This window comes from Neomonachus schauinslandi, chromosome 4 (assembly GCF_002201575.2).
Source record: "Neomonachus schauinslandi chromosome 4, ASM220157v2, whole genome shotgun sequence".
Classification (NCBI taxonomy): domain Eukaryota; kingdom Metazoa; phylum Chordata; class Mammalia; order Carnivora; family Phocidae; genus Neomonachus; species Neomonachus schauinslandi.
In genome coordinates, this window is record NC_058406.1 from 26,432,021 (window position 1) to 26,449,902 (window position 17,882).

At 41.2% G+C, this 17,882-nt stretch overlaps 1 protein-coding gene across 2 annotated transcripts; it reads right to left on the reverse strand.

Moving 5' to 3' along the window:
• SFPQ (splicing factor proline and glutamine rich) lies at positions 1 to 16,320 on the reverse strand. 2 transcript variants are annotated; one of them, XM_021684202.1, is made up of 12 exons: positions 15,373 to 16,320; positions 14,041 to 14,229; positions 13,399 to 13,700; positions 13,204 to 13,299; positions 12,095 to 12,291; positions 11,908 to 11,992; positions 11,447 to 11,564; positions 11,052 to 11,100; positions 10,850 to 10,971; positions 2,018 to 2,060; positions 1,029 to 1,116; positions 1 to 97 (listed from the first exon to the last, which is right to left on the reverse strand). In XM_021684202.1, exons 1-10 carry the CDS (start codon positions 16,180 to 16,182, stop codon positions 2,037 to 2,039), a joined length of 1,992 nt encoding a protein of 663 aa, XP_021539877.1. In that variant the 5' UTR covers positions 16,183 to 16,320; the 3' UTR covers positions 1 to 97; positions 1,029 to 1,116; positions 2,018 to 2,036. The 2 variants fall into 2 exon arrangements, with proteins under 2 accessions (XP_021539877.1, XP_021539876.1); XM_021684201.2 differs by having other exon boundaries at positions 2,018 to 8,415.
• Positions 16,321 to 17,882: the final 1,562 nt, after the last annotated feature.

Genomic DNA, 17,882 nt, shown 5'->3' on the forward strand with positions numbered 1-17,882 from the left:
TCTGATTTAAAAATGTCTTTATTAACAACAATTAGGCTGCTCATTCCTCTTTGCCAACCTCTTCCTCATTCGTTTTCTGGACACCGTTCACCTCATCCTGCCAATTAAAAGAAACAATTACTCCAAAAGATGTTAAGAATCAGAGTTGTCAAACACTTATCATTTAGCACCAACCAAGTAAACTTTCTGACACCAAAGTAATACTAATCAAGGAATGAGGTATTAACAGTATTTACAATCTACATAGTTTAGGATTAAGATGCAGATTTTACCACTAGGCTTTGTCACCAGCTAGTTGATTCAAGTTTACTTCTTCCATTTACTAGAACTTTAGTAGCAACCACTCTGAGAAGGGAGATCTCTTAAGACACTCCATTAACTGGCACCTTCCCTAGGTTTAAAATCTAGTTAATTACTTATCACTATTTCTACTTTTTCTACCTTACTCTTGTTTAAATGATTACGACAGCCCTTTAACTGATATATCCATTTGTATTAGATGGCGGGGGTGGGACGGACAGGAAGCTGTCCACCTACTACCTTTTTGTAACAAAAACTACTGGCACACAGCCCTGTCCATCTGTTTACATACTGCCTACGACTGCTTTCCCAGCTTCAACAGCAGAGTTGAGGTGCGCTTTAAGACTGCCAAACCTTCTAGGACATCATTAACTCTAGGTGGCCCCATCATGTAACTATTTGGCTAAAAAAGAGGCAACTTTCAATTTTCCAAACCCTCTTTTGCACAATTCTATGGACAGAGGTTAACAGACATACAAACTCCTACAGAAAACTAAAGTCCCTGTTTTTCTGAGGCTTGAGTCAAACCAACAAAACAAGGTCTACAACCTCAAGAGGGCTGTTAAAAAAAGGATATATTCAAGTATTATAAAAACATCATATTTCCTACATAGGAAGTTTTAACATAGAATAAGTTAAAATGAAATATTTACACACAAGTAGTTATGCTTGTAACACCCAAGAGTTCTTCTGAAGGCAGTTTACAGAGTAAGAAACATTCAACTTACTTAAGATACTTCCTCAGTCTAACAAGTTGTGGCTTTCCTTCTTGGCTCACGTTGTATGATGTCATCTCGAGACTAAGAGCTTATCCACCTATCATTAAAAATATAATCTTATTAAAATAACATGTATAGCGTATTACAGTTTTATTAACTTTTAGTGTGTACATCTTATTCTCACATCAACAAGAGGCACATTGTGGGGCCCAGGTCTGGGTTCCAATCAGTATTTTTGTTTTGCTCTGTTTATTGCTTAGAAAAAACCTGGTAAATACACCATGGTTACATTCTTCTAAATTTTCCTCACACACACTTTTGGGATTTTTCCTCCTACCCATGACTGGACTGTTCTCTACTATTTGCTGGATAAGTAAAAGAATTTTAAGGGAGATTCTGAATGGGTCAGAAGTGGAATTTAGAGTTCTAAAAATGCGGCATTTCTCCACTAATTCAAGCCTTCTTTGATGGTTTTCTTTACATAATCCTGTATCTTTTCTTAAAATTGAAACATACAATATTCTATTAGTTTCAGATGTACAACATAGTTTCAACCATGTACCTTTTGTCAATTCTTCCATTGCCTGACACTTTTATAAATAAAATAGTCCCCACTTCCCAACTCACATCCACGTTTTTTGGTTTCTTAGATTTTATTTACTTGAGAGAAAGAAAGAGAGTGAGCGAGCGTGCGAGAGAACACAAGTGGGTAAGGGGCAGAGGGAGAGGGAGAAGCAGACAGCCCAATGCGGGGCTTCATCCCAGGACCCCAGGATCATGACCTGAGCCGTAGGCAGATGCTTAACTGACTGAGCCACCCAGGTGCCCCCACATGTTGTTTTCAAAAACACGTGGATATTATGATATTACCTTAGGAGAAGTAAACATCTTAAAAATCAAACACGTTTCACCCCACAAAGCTAACTCCCATTCCTTAACCGTTACAACAAATCACACTTGAAAGTTTTCTACAGGTTAGGACTTCTAAGGAAACTTACTTGAGTGTGTACTCCAGTATCAGCCAACATCAATCATTCTTACCTAAAGAATAATAAGAGAAAGTTAATATAAAAGACAAGGGTATAAAGGTTTGAAAATGCTAGTTAACTTCAAAATTTAAAGAGTAAAATTCCAGAGACAAAGATTAGGGGCAAGTTACAGCATTAAAAAAAAACAAAACAGGAAGAAACTTGATGGGGGGGGGAAATCTAAAATTATTCTTATGTAAAGTAATAAAGTAGACAGCTCAATTCAAATAAAAACTGTATCTTATTTAAAATACAAAAGCCTATCTATTTTCACCAGTCTGAGCACAATCAAGTTTGACTGCAACCCAAAATATACTATCCCTTATGTGAAGGTATGTGACAACGTTTACCTTACCAAATGAGTTTTAACATCAGCTCTCTTTTCATATAAAAGCACATACCCTGCTCCCCATTCAAGTATGTCTTCCGTTCTCAGGTGGACTGACCACCTGCAGCAGGAGTCCTCCAGGAGTGCCCTCCCCATTCCACAGTACACAACAATGCAGTTGTTATCCTGCAATCCTCTGCATTTGCCTCGTTCTTTCCCTCCCAAGTCCTCACTGAGTTTTCAGTTAGGGCAGGGAAGCTAGGCCTTATTCGGGACAGCAAGGAACCTGAGTTTTTCTGAGGGAGAAGACATTCACCTTCACCATATATGCCTGGCAGGGCCACAGTGCACAAAAACCAGAAAGATCAGCCTTAATTCAAGTTCCAGGTTTTTCTTCCTCCCTGATTATCAGTTACTGCGCCAAGGGGATAAAAAAAAGAGCTCCCTGTTGCACATGTACCATCCATAAGGGATACTATATCGTTTTGCATTCTCCCCCATTCTCCAGATTATCCTATCCTGCATCCACCAGCCCCCTCTTCACCCTCCAAATAAAATCTTTTCAGCACTGGTGTTCAAAAGCAACATTTTTATGGTTGATGGTTTACCAACTGTGAGATTTCCACAGTTGAGTCTTAAAAATTGCCAATCATTATCTAGCAGCAATGACAGATGATTAGGAGCAGTCAAATCCTCAGAATTCTTTCCCTAATAGGCAGCCATTTGAGAACTGCACTAGCTGACAGAGAACACTGAAACATTATCAGCAAAAGCCAAAACCAAATAAAGGCCCAGAACAAACATCCTGGCTCTCTCAAACCTGTCCAAAATCATTAAGGGAAAGGCAGTAAATGCAGGACTGTGGATCATGTCACTGCAGCTGACAATGATTAACAATAGGAGACATGCAACCCCCATTAAGGTTAAAAGTCCAAAACTAGTCACACGCATCTCTTTTCTTGGGGAAAAATGAGACTATTATGCATTCTTTGTAGGTTTTGCAACCTTGTGTGAAGAGCACCCATTCCATTTCTTTCATCTTTCAGAAAGCACCGGTATCTGTTCCAAGGGCCTAACAGTACGAAAACGCATTCTGGCATCACACCTCTGAACCTTAGACCATTCTCATTAAAAAGAATAATTTTGGTTTGTAACAAAAGACTATGAAATACAACGCAAGCACCTCGGTATAGTGTTGTTACTGCAACCCATTTATTCCCAGCTTTTTGAGTGAGTGATTTTAAGATCCTCTACACTAAGATTCACAAATTATAGCTACAGACAAATCGAAACTAGTAAGAATCGACTTAAGTCACAGGTTTCTCATTTGAAAGTGCAAAAACCTATTCATCTTGAAATAAGCAGAAATGAAGCAAAATTAACCCCCCTCCCCAGTGATGTTCCTCAAGTCCACAGATTATATAACAAGTACATTCTCTCAAAATTGTTATTGGCTGTTAAGAAATAAAACTGAGCTTTTATTTCTAAGCACTCGAATCACTAAATCACGGTAGCAAGCACTGGCCACCGATTTAATGAATTATGCCACAGGAAAACCCCATCAGGGTTGTATATCAATTTAGCGACATTCTCTTGTCACTAATACTGAGCATTATGTTTGCACTGCATTGTATTATTAATATAGAGCTGAACTAGTCACCATTTGCTTTTTTACCTAACAGGAGAGTCAAGGTATTTGCTTGAACAGACTACATTATTTAAGTACCAATTTGTCCCCACACCTTGTGAATTGCTTGCCAAAGAGCAAGCCATTTTTCTTGATACAATGGAAGAAAATTCTCATAGTCATGAAGAGTTTTCACCGGCATTTATGCAAAGTAAACCGAACTTTCCAGTTACAGAACAGAAAACATTATACATGAAAGCTGTTTCTCATGCATACTAGCTAAAAACCAGCTCGGGAGACCAAAGTTAAGTTGAATTGAGGTCTGGAACAACAGTCGATGCAAAGCTTACAAAGCTTAAGTCCTAAGTAACAAAAGAAGGTGATTCTGAAGATTTTTTTTTTTTGGTGAACATTTTGGATTATATAACATCACATCCCTAAAGCTAGTAAGGGAACCAAATTCGAAAAGCTACTCTGAACATTTGCAGTTATCCTACAGAATACGACGAAGTCTTAGGATTGGGAAACAATTCCCAACATGTCTGCAACTGCAGGCAAGTCAACATGCCACACCACTTTCCCCCAGGTTTAGAGCATAGACATATTTAGACAAGTCACGTAACTTGTACTATACACATTAGATTCCCGCCTAAGCCCACGTTAGTAACAAAGGTATTCCCATGAAGCCCATTTAAAAAAAAAAATTTAAATCACATTACCAAAAAAACTGTACTTTTAGTCTTAATTCACTCAACTTGCAGAATAATTACCAAGATTGCATTCTGAATTCGATATTCCTGACCTATGAGGTCAGTTTGCTCCAACAGAGACTCAGTATCGCATGCTATACAGTCCGTGTGAAGATGCTAAAAGCGCTCTACCTCCCAAGTATGGTTTGACTCCCTCTCCCCCACACCACTGAGTGCTCCAGGTTCTCTTCAGTTACAATGCAACTAAAGGAAACCACGCAACTGAATCAGACATACCAAAGAATCAAGTTTGCACTTTTTATCTGAGAACTGCAACAGCACTGAATTCTGCCTGACAAATTACAGCTCTAAACCCAAACCCACGCACTTTTGATAGAAACTAGCTTTACCATACAAGTGTTAGGTGCTGCACTGTAATTTCATTGTCAGAAGTGTGATGTCAGAATGCCCACGGAATAAAAGTACATAGCAAGTCACCAAGTTAGATTATATTGCTTGTTACCTACCTGTATGCAGTCGGCAATGAGAATCTTGGAGCAAGCAGGAATACTACATCCGGGTCCTAATGTCCATTGCCATTTGCGGTACTACGTTCCTCACAGTTACGCACTGCAGAAATGCTGGCTAAATGCAGTTATGTAGCAGGCCACTACTTTAATAGTGCACAATTGCAGTCCAAGAACACCAGATAACATTCCGCCACAACATAGTGGCTTGCCCAAGAAAAGCCAAGTATCTAAATTTTTGTCTGCCATAATATGCCACTCATAAAAAATTGCACAGGCGTAACGTTACAATTTCCCAAATTATTATCTGTTTATATTAGTGATATAATACATCTATACATAAAGAGTGGTGGGGTTTATAGTACTTCTTTAGTAGGAGTTTAATTAGTGTTCTAAGCCAAGAGGATTATGGTTTCACTGAATGTGAGCCATTGAGTTAATCTTATAAAGTACCTAATTAAATACACTAGGGTCTCTTAGAGAACGCAGTTTTTAAAGATTAGGAATAATAAGCTTAAAACGGATCAGTGTTCCTCTTAAAATTATGAGAGAAAGTGCAGAAGAGGAAATGGGGGCAGGTGGTTTCTTTAAATGAGAAAAATGGCTAAAATACTTCAAAAGTACTACATTCCCTTTCCCACCCCACATTTCATTATCAGCTTTTAGGAAATTCCTTTTTAAGATGATTTAAATTCACATTAGTCTAAAAACTATCATATGCATTGCAAGACTTATTGAAAGTCTATTTGAGTATCTTACAACCCTTGGTACACTGCTGTTTCAGTAATGAAAGGCAAAACTTAGTTGAAACTAAGCAACATTATCTGCTAAACAACGTTTAGCAATTCTACAGCCCACAGTAAGGCTATCAAAGCCACAACTTTCAGGAGATTATCCATTAGCATCCTTCACCACTCTTCAAAGGTACAGTACTAACAAAAGCTTATTTTAGGGGTCTGTGCCAGCATCCCTTATAAAGAAAGGCATGTAATCTGAAAAATAAACTGAAACATTAATTTTATAGGCAGATTTTCCCACTTCCCCACCAGCCCCCGCCCACACACATTCAAGTTCACCCTCTGTGGGTGTCCCATGAACACCCCTTATTTTATGATTAGTGAAGTCCCTACCATACAATTCAATCAACTTGTAATGGATTCCTTTCAAATCCAGACCCTTGTTTCCATACAGAAAACCTCATACATATCACCAGTTGATGACTTAGGACAAAACTTCCTCATTGATAGAATTATGGTAGAACTACTACCGATTTCCAAGTGTCTTGGTGAAGAAATAATGAGCATTTTCTAAGGAGATTCTCTTCCTTAATTAGCACACCATGTACCTGTCAGTCACACCACCATAACTGGGTGACATGCCTTTATACTCCACTAGTGTTTTACTTTTAGTATTATCCAGTTTCCTATGCAGAAAGTGCTCAATTGTTTCAACAATACGTTTCCCTTTGTACTCAGGCACAATACTAAACCAGCATTTTAACCAAGATTTGATTTAGAATTTTACTTTTGCCAATTAGCACCAAGAACAGAAGTGAAAGGAGGAAGACACATTCCATAGTAAGAGTTCTGTAATGTACAAATTTGAATGGAAACATAACTAAGAACAAAGCCAAACCGTTCAATTACTTTACCTAATTTTAGGAAGTTGTTCCTCTGCTAACATATATGCACTGGGAAAACAGGTTCCCGTTGTACTAACAGACAACAGTAACTAAATCTACTTGAATATTAAGTCAAAATGTCTTATCCTAATGGAAGGAGATTCAATGAAGTTGACAATCAACTGACAACACCATCGAAACACTCCAACACTTTATGGTGGGAGGAAGGGCTATTTGTACTGTGTAGCATAAGCAACTCTCTCCAGATTTAGTGCTACATCGAAAGTAAACTATGGAAACACAAGTTAACAAATATTTTACAGTAAGAATCGTTATCTGCAACCCTATTTGTCATTAACAGTCACCACTAGTTTACTTAGACAAGAGAACAAGTAGATTTTTATAGTCCTACAGATTTTGCCCACCAGCAGTAGCACAAGGAGATATAAAAGTTACAAAGTACAAATGCATACATAGCTAAACCTACTTTATGGTTACTACGCTTCTTACTTTCGAGTTGCATTTTTCAAACTAAACCCCATCTTCATAAATCGCTTGAAGTAATACATGAAAAGGCTTCATGTTTAACAATCTTTAATTCAAATGTGAAAGTTCAATACAAGCCATTTGTAGGGCTTGGGACTTGTTCTTTTAAAAACAAGAATGGAGGAATGCAACAGAATGAGCTTTCCACTTTTTCTTCAGAAACTTTCAAGGAAAGGATAGATCATAGGGCCATAAAGATCCATTTAGTCATACCCACTTTCTCCCCCTACCAATAGTCTTTCACCCATTCCATAATCTTAATACACATTCCTGAAGGAAGATTTACAGTTCAGCTTGCTTACATAACCATTTAAAAATACTTAGCACCAGCTTGCTTCCTATAATGCCAAACAAATCAAATCATAAAACTACTTCAATATGCATTTCTTCTTTTTAAAACAAGGGGGTACTTATTTGTAGAAAGCAATACTTAGCCTACAGATACATTTCCCAGAAATGGCATGTGCCATTCGAAGGCCTAGACACGCTCATGCTTTCAAAGTGGAATACCTAGCCTAATGTGCATAGAAGCATGAATGGCAAAGTTGAAGATCAATATTATAACTATTTTTTCTATTTATTTGAAGCACAGTAAAAAAAAAATTGGTACACTTTGGAAATTCAGTGGCACAAGGTACACTGCCATAACTTGAGGGACATTATACAGTTAAAAAAAAAAAAAAAGGAAATAAAAAGGAAAAAAATTCCCCTGTTTGAAACACTGCATTACATAATTTTACCTGCCCAAACAGACCATTTACAAATATTAGGTCAATAAACTGCTAACATCCATAAAAAGGTAGCTTTCTTACTAAAATGCAAGAATTTAAAAGATTGGTATCTAAACAAGAAAAGACAAAAACAAACTGGAATGAAAACCTAGATATCACATCTAAAATCGGGGCTTTTTGTTTGGGCCTTCATACTCTTCTCTCCCTCTACCATATCCTGCTGGAGTTCCAGGCCCCATTCCTCTAGGACCCTGTCCACCCACAGGTCCCGCACCTCCCTGCCCAAAGCGCTCAGTACGCTATTGGAACAGTAATTAACAGTTCATTATATGTAGTTGATGTCCATGTGTGTTAAGTAATTATTTTAGAAGGTTCCGTAGTCAACGTTCGTCGATACAATCACCAATGAGTCGATCCACAGGTACCGGGAACATAGAAAGGAAAAAAGGGTAATTTGAAAATTAGTTTACGATAATACATGCCTTGTGGTATGTTCCCACTTGAGCCATTCTCATACACCTGTTTCAAAGAATAGGTCTTCCCTGTAGTGCTAAAAAATTTAAGAATTAGTGCAGATGTGAAAACCCATTCCAAAATGAGTTTTAAGAAATTTCACATCAGATTAACCCACTGGAAAAGCTTGCAAACTTCTCACTTTCAAAGTCTGAACAGGAAATTTAATTTCCAAGTAAGCCTAACAAGCCCAACCAGACAGATTCAATGCACTCAATGAAGTGACAAAGACCTACTCACCAGTTAGTGGCATGAGCTGCATAAGAAACCTTGTGCTTTTCAAGATCTTAAGACACATCTGCTAAGTTGCAGAAACCTTAAAAGGTTCAAAGTTTTAATAAAATGCTACCAGACTACAAAAAGAAAAAGCATAAAAGACTAGCAGATTTAGTCACTTAACCGGCACAGTTACTTCATTAAAAAAGTGTTGCCATATTCTCACAGGTATACACCTTCAGAACCATCACTATATAACCAGAGACAATTATGTTCACAATAGTAGCCAATACTGTTGCAAATTGACTGAATATACAGCCCACCCCACACCGGCCCAGCTTTTCCTTCTGGTCTTTGAAAGTCCACTGGTTAGCTATGATTCCATGTTTTGGCTATCTCCCAAACAGCCTAAACACCAAGCTTCGGTAACTGCAATAAAGCAGGATTTCACTATTCCACCTAGTTTTAAGTACTTCTAATCTGAGAAACCTATATTCCCCCAACAGAAAAACCCTATAGATTTGCAAAGCACAGAAGCCTCAATTATCTTTCAAATTCCACTCAAAGTAAGTTACTGAGAGCATCACTCCAAAAACGGGGCGGGGGGGGGGGAATGCATCAGGGTTTAACTGTTCCTATACATAGTTCCAACATGTTTCCTACTAAATACTACAGGGCTACTTAAAAAACTAAATCTCAATCCTTTAAGCTATTTCTCAAAATCCTAAAAATCTCAGGGTTTTAGCGCATTATGCTGTATATCGCAAAAGCTCTAAGAAAATTTTGGGGTTTCACGATTATGTTATTACAACATCTTAGAACCCTACCTGTTACATGGGACATACAAAGAACCTTAATTGTGGGAACATCACGTCAAATTAGATTTTATAAATTTGATACAGACCTACAATCTACCTTTTAGAAAGCATATAAACCAAAATGTTACCCACAGTATTTTTTAAATTCAATTTAAAGAAAGCTAGTAACACTATGTTTTAACCCAACCAGCTATTTATGATTCTAATTCTCAAAAAACCTTAAGTAGATTTTAAATAGATGAGGCCCCATACTAAATCCTTATACTCCTATATGTAAAATGAATCTAATGGGCTACGTGCTGCAGCTTCCCTCCTTTGCCAAAAGCCTGCAGGTGAACCAGTTCAGATTTAGTTCAGTTGTGAAAATGCACTCTTCTCTAAACCCACCTCTTAATCCAATATTCAATTTTCCTACGGATTTGTAAAGCCCTAACACAGCCACTTAGACCAATCCACTTGGTGGTTTTAAAGCATCCTGATAGGCTATCTGTACAGTTAAAATATGAAAGCATCAAGAAGGTTCAGATCAAATGCACACAACTAGTATGCTTAAAATTGTCACTCATTTTTGCTATCCTGTAGCAAAATAGAGATGTCAGTTTATTTTAGAAGGTGCACCTATTGACAGGCCCAACAAGTGGGAAACGACGAGTCAAAACAGTAAACAACTCCCTTTTCATGGGTAGAAACCACACCAAATATAGGTCAAAGTCCTACACATCACTAAAACATGCCTAAAACTATAAACTACAAGTCTGATTCATACTTATGGCAAATATCAGCTTAATGAATGACAGTTTGCCATTTGATTACTCTTACTTGTATGTAGAATAATCAGGTACATCATCTAACATTTAGAATTTGGATTTGCCATGTGCTAGAGTGCAAAAGTACACAAGCAATATAATGGAAAGCACCTATGTCTACTTATTGCCAAAGAGAACTCCAACATACTACTGACAGCATTGACTTCTTGTTGGCAACCGTTTGTTTAGGTTACCGCACACTGAGTTCTTCTATGTTGCCAAAGTATTCCTCAATATTATGATTTACATGATAAGGGAACTAAAAAGAGGTCCAGTTACCTACTTAAAAAAACAAAAACAAAAACAAAAAACAAAACACACACACGTAAGTTGTGAAAAATGAGAATTTCCTTTGTACTACGTCATACAGGATACATTACCATGTCGCTTCCCATCATGGAACCACTCATGGTTGCTGGTGGGACTCCAGGATTAGCTTCATAACCTATGCCACCACCACCACCTAGAGGTGGAAATTTCTGGCCTCCTGAACCATAGGGATCTAGGAAACAAAAATGCTGGTTACAACTCAACCAGAACATTGCTCTCTAATGGTATTGCTAATTTGATCTTCATGCTTACCTCCCATGTTCATTGCTCCTCCACCACCCATTCTCATGTCTCTTTCTCTCTGCAAGAAAAAAAACCCTTTCATACACCTGTACTATACCTCTACTAAGAATTCTTGAGAAGACAGAAATTTCCAAAACTTAAAAAAAGGTTAAGACTACGTTCAGAACCAATATTCTAAAAACAGTTGAGACTCAGTTATCAGAAAACCCGTAAAGCTTCTTCCCAACTAATGAAATCTTTAGGCCCCGCCAAGAAAATAAAACAAAGCGTATTAATCATGATAATGACACACTTGTAAAAAGAACAGCAGTGAAGTGAAAGGTCATTATTTGAGTAAAATTTCATTTTAGTACCTACAAGTTTTGTAGACAGCTCCAATTACATTTCAAAAGAATTTTACTTACTGGATCCATGTAGCCCATCCGGCTATAACTTTCCTCTCTTTGGCGTCTCATTTGCTCTTCCATTTCACGCTGACGAATCATCATCTCTTCTTCCCTTCTACGTCGTTCTTCTTCTTGCCTAGAAATATTCATCAAGCATATAAACTAAAGTGCCATCCATATCTTTTAAAAGCCAATTTGAAGAAAGCTAGTAGTTTGCCTCATAACTTTACAAGTTTAGGTTACAGCAAACACACATGAAGGTCTGGAGAGAGCGCAGAATAGACTTAGAAGCACTCTGGCAACAAAAACAGGCGTCATTAATCAAAACCTTACACTCCAACTTTGTGTTAAACCAACACTATCACAGTAGTATTTAACCTCTCTGCACTCCATCACACTCACCTGCAAAATTTAGGTCTATCTTTTCCTCTAAATGTTAACCCAGAAGCAAAGGCTAATTAACTTAACAAAAATTTTACCTTAGTTGCATCTCTTTACGTTTCTGCATTTCTTGATTGTGAAGTTCTTCCATGCGTCTTAATTCTTCCTGGCGTCTCATCAGATCTGAACATTAGAAAATTGTTTTGAATTTACATTAATGGGGCTCTAAAAAATTCAAAAAGCAACTGATCCTATCAGGGAAATTTACACAAGAGGGTCTTTTACCTTGACGCAAAAGATTTGCCTGATGCTCATGATAGGCATCTTCCATTTCACTTTCCAATTTGTCTTTTGCATCTTTCATGTTTTTTTCAACTTGTTCCCTTTGCTGTTTTTCCATTTCATCCAGGGATTTCCATCGCTGAGAATATTCATACTCAAATGTGCCATGCTGGGCAAAACGAGGAGGCGTTTCTCTCTCCCTGACAATATTTAAACATGAACCAATTTGGGGACACACACAACAAATACTACCTGGTTCCCCTAAAAACACAGATGTCCCACCTGGCCTATCACATGTAAGAAATGCCAAAAGGTATAGGCCCCCTTGGTTCAGGTAAAATAGCCCTACACCAAAAATGACATGTTCCAGGTGTGCCTGGGTGGCTCAGTCAGTCGGACTTGATTTTGGCTCAGGTCATGATTGAGCCCTGCCTTGGCAGGGAGTCTACTTGAAATTCTCTCCCTCCACACCCCACGCGCACTCGCCCGTGCTCTCTAATAAATAAATCTTTACAAAATAATAAAAAATATAAAAATAATAGGGCCCAGAATGATGCAGTAATAGAGAATATAGAACACTGGAGATAAATCCTACCGTCCCCATTTCCTAATTTTATTTCCTCTAACCAAATTCCTATTTAAGGAGTATTTTTTTCAATCCTTAAAAAGATACCTATTCATCACACCATTGTTTTTAAGGACAAAACTACATATAAAATGTACCTATCTCAGCAACAAACATTAAGCATTTGAGTATCTCTACTTCAAAACCTCTAAACTTCCTGAGCCTTAGATTTCTCTCAAGCACATGCATTTCAAAGATTTTTGCATTCTCTAAGCAAAATTGAAAAATTATTACAAGTTCTCATTTACAATTAAAAAATGCTTATTAAATTAGGGGGGCCTGGGTGGCTCAGTGGGTTAAACGTCTGCCCTCAGCTCAGGTCATGATCCCAGGGTGCTGGGATCGAGCCCCGCATCGGGCTCTCTGCTCAGCGGGGAGCCTGCTTCTCCCTCTCCCACTCCCTCTGCTTGTGTTCCCTCTCTCGCTGTGTCTGTCAAATAAATAAAATCTTTGAAAAAAAAAAATGCTTAGATTAAATCAATCTTACTTTTGATACATTGGATTCTTCTGTGCAAGTTTTTCAGGAAGGCCATCTTCATCATCTAATTGTTCAAGTGGTTCCACAATGACTGGACGAGGAGTTCTAATAACAAAAATGGTTCCATCTTAACTGGTTTCGGTTTTATCCCAACTTCTTCATCCAAGTTAACAAATAAAAAGTAGGATAAGCATATGAACTTACGTTGTCAGTAAGAAAACACCTTCGCTGCATCTTTCAAAGGCTTTTCTTGCTGCTGGTTTAGAAGCAAATTCCACAATGCCTTTCCCTGTAGATCTTCCACGATCATCCACAATTACAACAGCCCTTTCAATAGGACCAAATTGGCTAAAGGCTTCTTCCAACAGTTCATTGGAAACATAAGGTGAAAGATTTCGAACCGAGAGGGCAGCAGCATGTGTGGCAAAGCGAACCCGAAGCTGTCTACCTCTCATGGGTGTATCATCAAGTTCAGCTTTGGCAATTTCAGCCAATGCCCTAGATTCCTGAAAGTATCAGACACACTCACGTTAATATAAGCTCAACACTGGTTAGTGCCCACTCTAAAACTGTCAAAAGCCTAACTCCCACTCCCTTTCTTCCTCCAGCTCAGTTCAAGTATCTTCAGGCAGCCCTCCCTGACACCACCCAGGGTAGGTAAAGGTCTTACCCACCCACTCCTCTCTTTTCTTAGTATCAATTATTCACAACATGGCATCTTTTTTGTAAAAATGGTGAAAATTATTTAAAGACCAACTTATTGCTGTTGGTTTGAACACCAGAGTTTGTAATAGTGAAAAACAAGGAAAAAAACCCTCCAAATCCACATTAAAAAAAAAAACTCACAAGTTTAATAAACCCAAATCCTTTGCCTTTGTTGATAAAAACTTCTCCTGGTTCTCCATATTTAGCAAATAGTCTTTTGAATTCATCCTCTGTGATATCAGCAGGTAGATTCCCAACAAACAACCGACAACGCTGAGTGTAAGTTTTCTCTCCAGGCCTCCTCAAGAGAGACAAGTTGGCTTTAAACCCCTAATGAAAAAGGAAGGAAATTTTCAGAAACCAGTGACCTTACCAAGTAGAAAAATCCAGTGTAACAGTGTTCGCTGTTCCCAGACTGGGTTAATACCACCAATCGGGTTGCTCTTCTGTTCCATTTAAAGTCAAGATTCTGTATTTGCCGTATTTCCAACTTAGTAACCATCCAAACATCAAACAGCCCAAACCATCCAGAACACTCGAGAATAGACCTACAGCCCTCTCTAGACTCGACTCAACACAAGCAACCTCATCAGCTGTCTATGTTGAGTGTCCCTGACAAACCTAAATCGTAGCAGGCATTAAGTTAAAATGGTGATCGGGCGCCTGGGTGGCTCAGTTGGTTAGGCGACTGCCTTCGGCTCAGGTCATGATCCTGGAGTCCCTGGATCGAGTCCCGCATCGGGCTCCCTGCTCGGCGGGGGGTCTGCTTCTCCCTCTGACCCTCCCCCCTCTCATGTGCTCTCTCTCTCGCTCTCTCTCTCAAATAAATAAATAAAATCTTAAAAAAAAAAAAAAAAAGTTAAAATGGTGATCAAGTATTAAATGAAAAAAGAGGGGCGCCTGGGTGGCTCAGTCGTTAAGCATCTGCCTACGGCTCAGGTCATAATCCCAGGGCCCTGGGATCGAGCCCCACATCGGGCTCCCTGCTCCGCGGGAAGCCTGCTTCTCCCTCCCCCGCTCCCCCTGCTTGTGTTCCCTCTCTCGCTGTGTCTTTCTCTGTCAAATAAATAAATAAAATCTTTAAAAAAAAAAAAAAGTGATCAAAAACCTGCTGTCACCCGCACGACCTGTGCCTACGCTTTTAAGGCCGGAACTCCCCCGACCTCTCCAACCCTACAATTCACGCTCTACTCTCGTTCCCAAGATCCGCTAGCTTTAACAGGGCCCAGCACAGCTTCTCATCGCTGCCTCCTCAGGCCACCCTCCCTCGGTCCTCCGCCAGGCCGGAGCCTAGCCCGGGGCCAGCTAGCGAACCCACGCCGTCTGCCCCTCGCTCCGGCAGCGGCCCCGCCCTCCACCGCCCGCGCGCACGCGCCTTTTCCGGTCTCCGACAAAATGGAGGCCGGGAAAGGAAGGAGGAGGGGGCCGCCGCCATCTTAGGGAAACCGACGCGTAGCTCCGGGAGACACTCACCTCTGAGTCGGAGATCTTCTCCTCGCTACGGCCGCCGGGCCCGCCGGGTGGGGGCCCCTGGTGGTGCTGCTGGTGGTAGGGCGGGTGGTGCTGCCGGCCTCCACGGGGCTCCCCGCCGCCTCGGTGCGGCGGCTTGGGGTGGCCGCCAGGAGTGCTTAGGCCCGGGCCGCCGCCGGGCTTCGGCCCGCCTGGCATTTTGCCGCCTTTCGGGCCTCCGGGTCCTGGGCCCTGCTTAGGCCCGGGGCCCGGGCCCCCTGCGGGGGGAGGTGGCGGGCCCCCGGCCTGAGGCGGGGTGGTGGGGACCCCGCTGCTCGGCGGCGCCGGCGGGGGCGCCCCGGGGGGCGCCGAGGTGACAGCGGGCGGCGGGGTCGGGGTGGGGCCAGGCCCCGTAGGGGCGCCGGAGGTCGGAGGAGTAGCAGGCGGTGCCGAGCCGGAGGCCGGCGGAGCGCTGCCCACTCCGGGAGCCGGGCCGGGTCCCTGAGGAACGACGGGCTTGGACGAGTCCTGTGGCGGCGGAGGCTGCTGATGCGGCGGCTGATGTGGTGGCGGCTGAAGCGGCGGCGGCGGCTGCTGTGGTGGCGGCTGCTGCGGCGGTGGCTGCTGCTGTTGCTGGTGGGGAGGCGGTGGCGGGATCGGGGGCTTGGGGCCACCCTGGCCCGGGCCGGGACCCATGGGTCCGCGGTTCTGATTGAGGCCCATGCCGGGTGGCGGGGAGCGGAAGTCGTGGAGGCCGCCGCGGCCACCGCCTCCTCCGCGCCGGTGGAAGCCGCCACCGCCACCGCCACGGCTCCGGAACCGATCCCGAGACATGTCTGTGATCAAGGGGCGGTCGAGGCAGAACCGGAGAAGACGCTCAGGGAACGTGGAGGCCACCTTGCTTCACACAAGATGGCGGATGACACAGGCGGCGCGCCGCCTTTGTCCTCCTCTTATATAGGCCAGCTGGCATGGCCCCGCCTACCTCTCGATCGGTAGCTCCAATAGCCAATTGCAAGTACGGTACTTGATGACACTAAGTTACGGAGCGCTAATCTTTCCGATTGGCTTCCGGATGAGAGGAGGGAGGCCTGGGGGGCGCTGAAGTTTCCAGTTGACCAATGAGCGGAAAAGGGGTTGGCTGTAGGCCACTGTGATTTGCTGTGAGAAATTTGAATGGGTTCGCCAGAGCAATTTTCCCTGATAGCCAAGGCCCTATCAGCTCCTGGGGAGAGATGTTAGAGGACCCTTTTCTTTCTTGATTACCCCCAAGAGCTGCCTGCCGGTATTCTTGCCCGGAAAGAACAGATGTTCTCCGGTTCAAAAGCATAAATTACTTGTACCTACTACCTACTCTACCTTGCGCTGGGCCAATTAAATTAGAGAAATAAAATCTTACCGATTTCACACACACAATCTTATTGATTTCATTTTGGAACCTCGCCGGAGTTACAGGTTTGTTTTAGCAGTATAAACTTCGGAATAGGCTTAAGTTAGTGCACTCTTTGTTCAAAAAGAAAAGAAGTTTGACTGTGTACATGCGTGTGTATAGACTAGTAATTTACAAACATAAATCACGGAAGGAAGATAATATTTTCTTTAATTCCACTGGCACTGGGGCGTCTGCCTTCGGCTCAGGTCATGATCCCAGGGTGCTGGGATTGAGCCCCGCATTTGGTTCCCTGCTCAGCGGGGAGTCCGCTTCTCCCTCTCTCTCTGCCCCATCCCCCTGCTTGTGCTCTCTCTCCCTCTCTCTCCCAAATAAATAAATAAATAAATAAATAAATAAATAAATAAATAAAATTCAAAAAAAAAAATTCCACTAGCACTCAACACTTCCTGAACAGATTAAGATACTTTAAAATTACAATGTTAAAATATCTATATGGAATCAAACGATGGGCAGTATCCTTACTTCAAACTCTCTAACTTTTAAGTACCCTAGCCATGTCCCCTAATACCCCTCCAAGTTACTGTCATCTATGGACCTTTTGATGGATCATTCCTTCCTCAATTAATACTAGCTCATGGCTCATTGTCTTCCTTTCCATCTCTACTTCTGCTCATCATTCAACATCTATTTGGATGACTATCCAATACTCTGTCAAATTCTTTACCTCCAACAATCTCCCCTTCCATCCTATAATACCCACCCAACCCTCATCATAGTCACCCTGTGTTTTTTATTGCCAGTAACTACACCATCTCTAAAATCTCCTTTCAAGCATCTCAACTGTCTGATCAATAGTAACTCTGATTCTTTGACTTCCTCAAAACCTTCAAATCATTAAATGTATTACTTTTCCACTTTCACATTCCTATATTCATAACTTCTGTCACCAGGCTTAGATGTTATGATTGCTTACAAATACAATTCTTGTTTTTCTCTTTCTCCATTATACTCACCTGGTAAAACCCCAATTCTAGTTGGACCCAACAATTCATTTTCTTAACAAGAGCTGAGGCTTTCACTTTAAATTCTTGACCACAAGTCTCAAAAGGGCATTAGACTTTTTTCTGGCAATCTTACTGAG

Coding starts and splice junctions, on each gene's coding strand:
- SFPQ (XM_021684201.2), bottom strand. CDS start 16,182: ATGTCTCGGGATCGGTTCCGGAGCCGTGGCGGTGGCGGTGGCGGCTTC. Junction 12,292..13,203: donor AAGAATCCAATGTATCAAAA/GTAAGATTGATT, acceptor AAATATTGTCAG/GGAGAGAGAAACGCCTCCTC. Junction 11,101..11,446: donor GGATGGGCTACATGGATCCA/GTAAGTAAAATT, acceptor TTTTTCTTGCAG/AGAGAAAGAGACATGAGAAT.